Source organism: Artemia franciscana, chromosome 4, assembly GCF_032884065.1.
Source record: "Artemia franciscana chromosome 4, ASM3288406v1, whole genome shotgun sequence".
NCBI lineage: Eukaryota > Metazoa > Arthropoda > Branchiopoda > Anostraca > Artemiidae > Artemia > Artemia franciscana.
This window is the reverse complement of record NC_088866.1, coordinates 23,035,732-23,048,016: the sequence shown is the minus strand read 5'-3', so window position 1 is coordinate 23,048,016 and position 12,285 is coordinate 23,035,732. Positions and strand designations below refer to the sequence as shown.

General features: G+C 34.9%; 1 protein-coding gene across 7 annotated transcripts in view; it reads right to left on the bottom strand.

Moving 5' to 3' along the window:
* Positions 1–12,285, bottom strand: part of LOC136026164 (uncharacterized) — a 122,928-nt gene that overhangs the window by 36,287 nt on the left and 74,356 nt on the right. For all 7 annotated transcript variants that reach the window (XM_065702476.1, XM_065702475.1, XM_065702481.1 and 4 more), the window contains 3 exons: positions 6,733–6,806; positions 5,332–5,525; positions 1,252–1,455 (listed from right to left, as the gene is read on the bottom strand). In XM_065702476.1, the coding sequence (XP_065558548.1) occupies positions 1,252–1,455; positions 5,332–5,525; positions 6,733–6,806 (472 nt within the window). The remainder of the gene's footprint in view (positions 1–1,251; positions 1,456–5,331; positions 5,526–6,732; positions 6,807–12,285) is intronic.

Below are 12,285 nucleotides of genomic sequence, written 5' to 3'. Positions count from 1 at the left end.
CCTGTAACAGCCGAAACTCAACCATGAATTGAAATCTCATCCCTACGAGCAGTCGTGTCAATTCACGAAAATTTAGAGGAGAGGGGCAAAATAGATTTTTCAAAACCTTGACGGAGGGGGGGGGACTTGTCGTTTTTTCAACTTTTGCAATGAAAATGAATGAAAAAAGGAATATCGCCATGAAAAAATTCCCCAAATAGGTATTTTAAAATCTAAACTGGGAGAGACAGAAAACCCTGGGGATGGTACACGTCCCTTCTCCAGCCCACCTGCCAAATTGAGGTCACTGTCTATGAGTATTCTACCTTTGCGGTGTCATCTCCAGACATGTTTAAGAGTTTGAATCCAAACTGTCTTCCAAACTGTTCAGACAAACGTAAATTGTTTCGAAAGAAAATTTATATTTCAATTCCAGGAAATTCACTTCTGATTTTAGAACAGCAATATATTACGTTAATATCCAAAGCGTCTTTTTCCTTTTACTTACAAAAGGAAGTTTAAACACACTTAGCTGCAAGCTTTAGCCCATTGGTAGCACATTCAGCCCATTCAGTCCATTGTAGTCGCAAGAATATACTATTTGAACGTTATCTTTTCAAGCCGAAAGTTATAATTTAACTGTTTTACTGTTTAGAAAATTTTTACATGGTTTTTGTCTAATCACAAACTTGATTTCTCTTAAATATTGACTTCTTATTCTATGTTGCTTATTTGAGCCTAGCCAATGTGTTATTTTTTCAAAAATCAAATAAGACATTCAAAAGCTCATTTTTTAATATTTTTTAATTAACACACTTTCCCCTTTTCCAGCCACAAGAATGTTTTATATGAATGTGGATTAACTCCAAAACAAACCGTACCATAGTCAGCTGTCAAGTCTATTTAGTAGGTAATTTCACATTAGAGGCCAATTCATTTGTATCTAATTTAGAAGCCAAAATCCTGATAGATTTTTTATTTTCAGAGAGGGACATGCCGCCTCAAAACACCGACAGTTTTAATTTTTTAGAAGGCTCTTGCATGTCACACAGAATTCACTTTTTTTCCAGTAGTCAAGGAAATGGGCAAACAATCAATTATGAGAGACATTGCTTTTCCCCTAACGATTGGTACATTAAAACCGAAACCTAATTTTAAAAAATTTTTAAACCAAAAAAATTAAATTTATCTCTTTTCCTCTCTAGTTTTCTCCACTAATTTTTTTATGGATATGATCAAACTGGCCTGTGAACAAACAACAAGAACACTTACATCTGAATATATCCTGTCTCGTATATTCTCTATTAAACTTAAGCTTTTGGAAGCAAGCTCCTCCAGTTTGTTACATGACGCACTACCTTCAATAACAGTACAAAGAATGAGGAGGGTTGAACAGCTGTATTCTTTGTCTGATATATAGTCCAAGGCCATTCTACCATACCCGGAGGATACCACAGAGGATATGACATCTTTACTCTGTAATCAAAGAGTATAGGTGAATTTTAAGAGTGGAAAATGACGCGTGTCAAAAAAAAACGTCATCTAGCGTCTGGCGACACTTGGAATTTTTTCAAGCTTCGTAATCGTTTTTCAGTCAGGATCTGAGATCAGACACTTATTACTACCTAATTTTACCAATTACACTATTTAAACTGATTTTTCTTATTGCACTGGAAAAATGCCCCGTGTTGTCAAATACTAGGTGGCGATGATAGTTAAATCCATAACGAATAGGGTAAATAATTGCTCCTCGGACAATACTTTCCTTAATATTCAGCCAAACTCAAATAGTGGGCAGAAAAATAAAATCGGAAAGATTATATAAACCTTAGACGTACACTTTCTAATAATCAGTAAGATTTAATGATACTCACCTTAAACACTTTTAACGACTCAAGCCAGGATTTAGTTTCATACTATTTGGCAGAAAATTTAGTTACTGATGATCAGATCATTATGTAATGTACAGGTGGTAAAAATTGACTAATAATCAGATAATTTAGCACAATGACAGTTTAATTTGAAAACTAATGTAGCCTATATTTTGGACTATAATCTAGTATAATCTTGTGCAAATGTCCGAAATACAGTCATACCAATACAGTCTTGTGATGGGAGTGATGGTGATCGCACTCTAAGCGATCATTTGGATATTTGCCTTAGAATTGGGTTAAACCATGTTCCGCTGAAGCGTCAAAGCAGCTACAGCACAAAAAGATCGAGCGATAGAAGACGAACGCTCAGCTTTACCGAAAAAGTTGTGACGTATTCCTAAACAGAATCAAAGGGCCCTACCAGTTACTTTCACACGGTGTAACAGATTCTACAGCATTGGACATGTAAAATAAAAATGATAAAGATCCTCCAGGGCCATTGCTGGCGCATAGGGTATCGAATCTACGTTTCAGGCGCTGAATCTTCTTCACAAGGATAAGTAGTAAGCCTGTCGTCCAACCTTGTGGCAGCGGGGTTCCACCCCCAGGTCCTGTATTCCTTTGCTGTGGACTACGGTTTGCCGCAAACCGTATCCAAAGTCTTTGGTATCCAAAATCTTGAATCAGAGTATTTAGATTCTTGACAGTTTAATTAGACAGCTAATTTAGCGCCAATTTCTATAGTAAAGCATACAATTGAGGATAAAAATATACAACATATTTTTATGCAAAAGGCCAAATTAACCTCTATTTCTTTAGAGAACATCCAACAAGAAACAACAAGATAAAGTAAAATCCCTAGCAAATTTTGCTTCATTTATAATTCAATGAAAAGGGAAATCGAATCTAATTATTAAATTAATAAGTAAATTAAGAAAGAAATTTCAGACTTAAGATTTCAGACTAAATTTCATCATAGAATTGTCCGAAATGTGGTCGCGTCATTTCTACTAATACTTCAGCAGGCTTTCAAACCAGTAATGGGGCAGTATTAAAATACATGTATTTGAAATACGTACTTAAATGCGTTCCATGTATTTCAAATACATATTTAAATACAATTCTGGTTGAGTATTTGAAACATGTTTTAAGTACTTTTTTCTTGCATTTGAAGTACAAAATACTTTGACCAACAGCGTCAAATACCATCCTGCCATAACATAACAAATTGCATTTGACTAGTGGGTCAAATGCATGTCATTCTGGACAAATTCGGAAGGATTTCTGCTTATTCGAATAATGAGCAAGTTTGACTTACAAAGATGACAAAAGTTTCAGTAACTACAATGCTCGACAGAAAACATTTCGAAAATGAGACAGTTCTACCTTCATCTTACTTTTGCCCTGGAAAGCAGTTTATAATAGCATAAGAACTCTAGGCACAAGTTCTAAAAGATTATAATACATCATAGAGTCCTTAGGAACAACCTTTAAGTAAAGAGTTAGAAAAAATTTCTAAATAAAAGGAATTTAAAGAACCATTAACACACCGAAAGAATTGGGTTTTGATACGGATTCAGATAAGAAAAACCCCATCACACACTTTCCCACGGCAGGGAACATAGCAAAACAGCTAATTAAACATTAGTGTTTTATTAGTGTTTTAAACGAAAATGCTATATTCGAAGGATGTTTAACAACTTGAATCTCTGCAGTTTGTGTGCTTTAAAAGAGTTACCGTCTTTCAAAAGGATTCGAGTAGTTAATGTTCAACGAATCTTTTTGTTAAAAATTAATAACTGGCCCAGAAGTCAAATTTTCAAGTAAATAACATAAATAAAATACACAAAATAGAAGCACAGAGAAGATTAAATTTTGTAACAGAGTTCTGCTTAACATCATTCTTAAGCTGCTTTCATGATATTAAGGGGTTATAAAATTCGACAATTGCTTTTTTCCCCTAATGAGTTAAGATTACAGACCTCTGTGCTTCCAATCCAAGAGTTGTATGGTAACGACGAACTCTTTTCAGCGTTTTTATTTACCTTTGTCTCAGGGGCGTAATTTTCCATGTACATCTTTCCTTTTATGATACTTTACGACTCATTTCTCAGTTTTCACTGCCATTTTCGCTTAATTTAGGAAAATTGGCTCCGACTTTGCCCTCCCCCCCCCCAGATTTTGAAAAAAATGAAGCAACTACTTCGTCTACTTGTGTCAAAGACGATCAAACCTTCAAAGAAAATCTGGTAATTGTTAAAAGTAATGCGATGATTTTAGTTGTTTTCAAATAAAATAAAATCTTCAAAGAAGATTAAATATCTGTTTATAGGTAATTCTATTGCAACTGGTTATTTGAACGATGTGTAAACGTAGTCTTACGATGGAGAGTATAAAAAGAATCATTAATAATTTCTTAGACCACGCTGCTTTTCCATTTACAAAAAATTAAGAGAGGCAGGGGTTTAATTTAAAGTGATACAAAACAAAAGATAAAAAAAAAACACAAAACTTTAAGTAATAAAACAAATCTGAATATTTCAACTCCACGCCCGGAGCCTTTTTAAACGGAAAAAAATAAAGCAAAAAAAAATCTTCAAATAAAATCACGTGAAGAAAGCGACAACTAACACCCAAGAGAAAATACAAAGAACAAACAACCAAAAATAAACATAAATACAACTCACAATCTGGAAGTGTTTGAAATTTGAGCAGTCCTTATTAAAATTATTTTTTAGCTCCTAAGAGACATTGAGAACATTTATCAATTTACATCACTTTTTTTCAAAGTTATGTCTCTATTAAAAACCTTACCTGTTTTTAAATTTTCATCTCATTTCAAGTATAAATGGAAAGGCAGAATGGTGTCGGATATTGTTTCCTTGTTTTTGCCTCTTTGGTTTTCTTTGTTCTATTTTTTTCTTTTGTCTCCTCTTACTTTTGCTATTCTTTCTATCCTTCTTTCTTTTCCCCGTGTTACCTGTTTGTCGTTATCAATAAGTGTAACAGTTCTTTCGCACCAGCTAGTTTTGCAGTAGTTTTCGGACAACAAAACTCACAAAGTTAAAATATTCAGTGTTACTCGCAAAAAATTTTTTTAATGTGAAATAATTAGCAATCTCATGTGAATTTTGACTTTTTCAGAAGCTAGCCTGGTGTTGAGTCTATTTAAAAATTTTATAACCCCCTATACTACCCCCCCCCCCATTTTGAAACAATACCTTTTCAGGGAATTTTCACTGGGAAAATTGAAATAGGACGACTCCCCCACCCTTCCACAGATTTCGAAAAATACACTTTGCTCCCTATTTTTCATCTCCTCCGTATTTTCAAACGACAAAATTGTTCCTCCTCCCCTAGATTTCGAAAAATAAACTCTACGCTCCTAAATTTTCCTGGCTTGGTATACCAGCCTCAATGAAACCTTTCTCGTCAGATACTTTGTCAAAATTCTCTGGAGAAAACCAAAAAAACTTACAAATTGTATAAGCTCAGGATCGCCTGCAAGATATGTTGCAAAATCCAAGATTCGATTTATTTCTTCTTCGACCAGAGGGCATTTTATAGAGAGAAGACCCAACACGCACTTGGCACCAAGCGTTCGGATATTACCTCTCCAATCATTTAAAAACACCTCTGTCTTGTCCAGCACCTGTCTCCTCACATCTGTACCTAGAAGCATATATTACCTGAATAGATACCAGATAATAAAGAAAAAACTTTGCAACACACGAAGCGGTAAATACCCAACAATAATGGTGGACATCAAAGATATTATACAATTACAACTAAATAACCAATTTTTTCTCTTTCAAATATCATTCTGGAAGGACGAAAGAAAATCACAAGGAAATGGGATGGGACGGGGCCCCACCTAGATTTTGAAAAATACTTGGTCTTATAAACTCGGTAAAAAAATAAATAAAAAACCAGAAACATCCCCTTCCAGATTAAGAAAAATCTTTTTTGTTTTGTCATTAAAAAAATGAAAATAAATCCGTGTCTCCCCCACCACTACTTTTTCGTCCATTGACACCCCTGTTTCAATTTATTATACTAATGGGTCTATTCCTAGAAAGCGAAGAAAATAGGTGACTGAGAACGTGATTTCGGTTTTTTAGCCTCACCTGACAAGCAGGACACTGAAACTACTAGCGCAAATGGTGTCTGGCGACTAAAATTAAAAAGCAAAAATTCTCAAAGCAAAATGGACAAGCGGTATAATTAATATGATGTTATATGTTATAAGTTATAAGTTATAAGATTAAGATAATATTAATATGAAAAAAATTGCTCTTTAAAAGATAATCAATCATCATTTTTTCAAGATTTTTTTTTCTTTCAAAATCGAGTATACAAAAAGGCATAGATTAGCTTCAGAAAACGTTGACAGGTTAGGTAGGCTAGTTGAATTTGGGTTGGTAGACCTTCTAGTGACCTAAATTTCCTATATTTTAAAGCACACGAAAAATAGAGTGTGGAGCAGTTTAGAATATGCTAAAAAACAAAAAAAGTCACCAAACACTAAATAGCACTGGTGGTACACTTCCAATAGACCCATTTTAACTAGTAAGTTCAGGTCAGATACACCTGAAATACATAATCCCATTTGGTAAAAACGGTAGCTTTGCCTGGAAAAAATAGCGATAATTTTTTTCAATTAGAAAACATATTTAGGTAAATACTCTGGCCTGTCTTGAAGAGAATATATCCCGATGAAAATATGCTAGGGATAATTCAATTTGAATAAATTATGGGAGGGGTAGTTAACTCATTCTATTTCATGACGCACTCAATACATTATTTTTCATAATTTTCATCAAAGGCCCCCCAGAAATATTACAATAAGGTTAACACGTTTAGATTTTTCGGTACGTACTTGTAAATAAAACTCTAACTTCTTTAAGAGTGGACGATGATATCTCAGCTATTTCTTCATATTCATCGAGCGAACTATAAAATTATGATCTGATTAATTACACAAAAAAATAGCACACCCGCTTTTCATTGCAGCAAATTTAGAACGTAACAAAAAGAAAAGCAATTAAAACAGAAGAAAAGCATGTAAAACCAAAATATAAAACCCAAAACCGAAAAAATAGCAGTTCACCTTACCTAAAAAATTTCATTAACAGCACAGTACAAGGAGAAAAGAAGGTCAAATAAAACAACAAGGCCAGACTTACAAGAGAATAAAACCTGAAAACCCAATGAAATTAAACCTAACTTATGCCAATCAGCCTGTTCAACGGTTAATTATAATTAACGGTTGACCATAATCATGCAAGGACAACAGAGATCCCTAACCTAAGATATTTCCTTAGCGGAAGAAATGAAGAGCAAATAAAACAGCAGGACAGCAACTACCAGACGAAAAACCATCGAAATCCGAGAGCTTCCACCTAACCTGCTCTGTTTACCCTGGACAATTAACTGTACGAAAAGAAGTGCCACCTGAGCTAAAATATTTTTTTCGCTGTACGATGTGACAATAAACAAGAAAAAGAGACTAAATAAAACAGCAAGCACTATAGACAACAAAATAGAGAGCCTAGAGGAACAACCAAACCTACCCTGGTTGCCCTAGACAATTATTAATAATATAAAACTAGCAGATCATATAATCTTAACAATTTCCCTAGCAATATAACAGTAAAAGAAGCAATGAATGCCATGAAGCAAATACATGAGAAGGAAACCAAAAAAAAAACAAAAAAAAAATCAATAAAAAAATACCCTGACCCCCCCCCCCCCTGACATTATGTGACATTCCCACGAAACTACGGCACAAGAAAATTATTGGTATGTGTGCAAAAATGTTTCACTAAAATTTACCATAATTTCTGAGAGAGGAGGGGGTTATCCTCCTCTTCATGATCATACATTTGAATAGTTTCTGGCGTCCTGAAATATCACAACTTTGTACAAATTCTTCTTAGGAAGAGGAAAAAGCCAGAAGAGCTCAAGTCAGGCCAGCAAAGGGGTTAACAAACTTCAAAAATATTTTTGGTTGCTAAAAACTATCTTATTAAACCGACCATAGGGCAAGGAGCATAGTCATAATTCAATACCCATGCGCTCTAGGGGTTTGGTATCATATTCATGACCCTGTTTTGAAATTGTTTAAGAACTTCTAGTTTAGTGTCGGTGCACTTCAGGGAGGACAATTTTTCTATGGATGAATCCTAGGTTAGTAGAAAGCAAACGAGCATGCTTTTGATATTGTCTCACTCAACATGAATTCTTGTTCTTGGTACTGCTGAATTATGCCATTTTTGCCGCTGAAAATCTATTTCCACGTAATGCTAAAAAAAATCACGACACGTTACTAGTATTAGTAGGGTACGTGTAATAGCACGTTCCAAAAAAGGGCTTTCTGATTGGCCCCAAAAAGAATCGAGCCAACTATCTCCTGAGTTGTCCTTTTGATCTTGCTAAAAAGCATTTCGTAGCCATTTAAAAGCGGTTTTTCTCATCCTGAAATCATTGATATAAACCTGATTAACTGAGCTCCAGTTTTAACCGTCAAACGACTATCAGATCAGTCAAGATTCCAAAATCTGGCGATTTTTTTGTAGCTCTTTGCACCTGACCACTTCCCCTTCCCTCCGTAATTTTGAGCCCCTTCCCTCCGAATTTTTTTTTCTCAGTTCAAAGTTACACTGAAGAGATATTCGAGGATTACCTACAAATCATTTCAAACGCAGTAATACTATTATTATTAGCGTCTCGATTGATATTATTTTTATTGGTGTGTTAGTAAAAAAAAAGGAGATGAGAATGAGGAATCTGTGAAGACAGTGAATAAAAAGGTTGTAAAAGCTATTATAACATTTTGGCTATGCTCAACAGCCGTCATCAGCGAAACACAATATAAAGCAAATAAAAAGAAATTACTCAAAAAATAACATCGATAAAAAGTTTGTTTTTAAACTATATTCATAAATTAAATTTATTTAAAAGAGTCTAGGCTTCCTCACCTTACATAGTTTCAGCTAAGACTGACAAGTCTTGTTATTGTTTACTAGTGCATTAGTGTCATTATTAGTGTTATTTATAATGCAAATAGTGTTTCAAGATATCATACTGGATAGAAACAAAGCCGTATACAGCGGAGGGGTTAGGGGGTTTGAACCCCTCACCCTGAATTGTTTGTCCGACTCATAAAAATATAACAAAAATACATAAAAACAACTTTTTGATGCGTTTATTAAAGCTTTTTGCGTAACCCTATCCCAAACAAAAATCCCGCATACGGCCCTAGATAGGGGTTACGGGTGTTAACAATTTACAGAGAGAGCATAATTCTTAAGGCTCATTTACAGTAAGATTGCTAACGCCAAGATTGCTATGGCCAATGCGGATATTTAATTAACGCTGAGGTTTAGCAGACAAAAGGCTTATTTATTATCAAGTTTAACTTGATTCTAACTTGATAAGCCAGATTGCGTTTCCGGGGAAAATTCAACAGTGTAAAATGTATGAAACAGTTCGTGGTAACGAACTGTAGTAAGGAGCGACCCGGCTCAGTAGTAAACGAAACTCTAAAAAAAAAGGAATTTTGATACAAATAGATAGATCAAAAGAATGGGATTTTTATGCTGATTGTAAATATATAAGTTTCATCAAATTTAGTTTTACTCATCAAAAGTTACGAGCCTGAGAAAATTTGATATTGTTTTGGAAAATAGGGGAAACACCCCCTAAAAGTCATAGGATCTTAACGAAAATTACACCATCGCATTCAGTGTATCAGAGAACCCTACTGTAGCAGTTTCAAGTTCCTGTCTAAAAAATGTGGAACTAAGTATTTTTTTTTGCCAGAAGACCGATCACGGGTGGGTGTTTATTTGTTTGTTTGTTTTTTGTTTTTTTCCCCAGGGGTGATCGTATCGACCAAGTAGTCCTAGAATGTCGCGAGAGGGCTCATTCTAAAGGAAATTAAAGGTTCTAGTGACCTTTTTAAGTGACCAAAAAAACAGGCCCCCTCCCACACTCATTTTTCCCAAAGACAACAGATCAAAATTTTGAGATAGCCATTTTTCTCAGCATAGTCTAAAAACATAATAACTATGTCTTTGGGGCTGACCTACTCCCCATAGTCACCGGGGGAGCGGCTGCAAGTTACAAACTTTGACCAGCGTTTACATACAGTAATGGTTATTTGGAAGTGTACAGACCTTTTCAGGGGAATTTCTTGGTTGGGGGGGGGTTGAGGGGAGGAGGCTACGTGATAGGATCTTCCCTTGGAGGAATTTGTCATGGGATAAGAGAAATTCCATGAAGGGAGCGCAGGATTTTCTAGCATAATTAAAAAAAAATGAAAAAATAAATATGAAAAAGTTTTTTCCACTGAAAGTAAGGACCAGCATTAAAACTTAAAACGAAAGGAGATTATTACGCATATGGGGAATTCATCTCTTCTTAAATACCTCGCTCTTTACGCTAAAGTATTTTAGTAATTTCAACTATTTATTCTATAGCCTTTGTGATTCAGAGGTCAATCAAAGAATTGGGATAAAACTAAAGCTTTAGTTTAAAGAGCGAGGTATTAACGAGGGGGCAAACCCCCTCATATACATAATAAAATATACGAATATAAAAGTTCGTTACGTAAGTTAATTTGTAAGTTACATATATTTTTTACTAATAAAAACGTTCGTTAAAAATTAAAAGTTCTAGTTGGCTTTTTAAGTAACCGAAAAACTAAAGGTCAACTAGGCCTCCTCCCCAACCCTTTTTCTCAAAATCGTCTGATCAAAACTAAGAGAAAGCCATTTAGCACAAAAAAAATTAATACACAAATTTTGTTTTAATTATTTATTTACGGAGAGCCAAAATCAAACACGCATTATTTCAAAAACGTTCAGAAATTAAATAAAAAAAAAAAAAATTTTAACTGAAAGTAAGAAGCGACATTAAAACTTAAAACGAACAGAAATTACTCCGTGTATAAAAGGGGCTGTTCCCTCCTCAATGTCCCACTCTTTGCGTTAAACTTATTTACTGTTCTAAAGTACAATTGAGAGAAAGAGTCAAACTTTAGCGTAAAGAGCGGGACGTTGAGGAGGGAACAGCCCCTTTCATACACGGAGTAATTTCTGTTCGTTTTAAGTTTTAATGTCGTTCCTTACTTTCAGTTAAAAAAAACTATTTTTTTTTATTTAATCCCAGTATACACTCCAACCAAACACACGTCCATGACACAAGCAATGAGTTTTATCAGAGTATTTAAAATACTCTGATAAGCGTCCGAAAGCACTGATCATAATTGGTGGTGGGTTTAATGTTTATATCGGAAGGAAGCAAACCCTGGATTAACGATAGGTTGTTCCAAATTGGCTGGGAATTTGATATTTAAGAAGCATATTTCTAATACAGTTAACCACGCATCATAAACTGGCAGTAACCAACGCATGGTTACAACACAAATCATACCATAGCTTCACATGTTATGCAAGAGATGGAAGATATCCCAGATTTACTGCTTCATGTTGTCTTCAAAATGAAGATCGTTGGTTCTATGCTCTAGAGTGCAACGAGGGGCGGATGCGGATTCAAAAAATGGAGCTGACCATTAGATGATTAAACGAAACCAAATATAAACTTCACAGACAGACACTGAACTAATCTTCCCCGTCGAATTTGACATCGATAAACTTGAGGACCTAAACATTATAAAAAAATTCTACCTCCAACGGTCAAAGCAATTCAAACCTCTCTCATCAGAATATCTATCTCTTGAAAAGAAAAGCGTGTAGGTTGCCTGGTCAGATCTCCAAGACGTCTTTAAGGACATTCCTGCATTAGTACAAGGGTGCAAGCAACAAAAGCAAAATCAGTGTATTATCATTGCTTCAATTAATATCACCACAAAAAGCACAAATATTCGGTGAAAAGGGACACAAAAAATCAAAGTGGTTAAGGAAGCAGTGCCACTAGGCATCAGGTAAACATGGTCAGCATAATTCGAAAGCCGTTGCAGACAATATGCAAGCAATAGCTACACATTCAGATTTGAGAAACCTATACAAGCTATTCAGAGAAGCGTCAGGTAAGTCTACAGCAGAAGCTGTTAAATATCATATTGGAGATTTGGTATCGAAAAAAGATGTGGTCATAAAATGATGACAGAAATTTTTTGAAACACTTCTCAGTTCCATACCAGACTTGTTAACAAATTCTACATCGTTAAAATACACCCAGTAAACCATGACTAATAACTCATTCCTGACCAGGAGTGGATATGAAATAATAGACTGTGGCTCCCCATCCCTCACGGAAGGCCAGAAGCCCATTGAAAGCTTTAAACGTAACAAAAAGCCTCAGATAAATGGCATACCTGCCAAAATTTTCAGTCTGCTGTACCGGACTGACTATTCGTCTACACGCCAAAAATTGCCAAAAATCTATCACGATATCAGGATTCAAG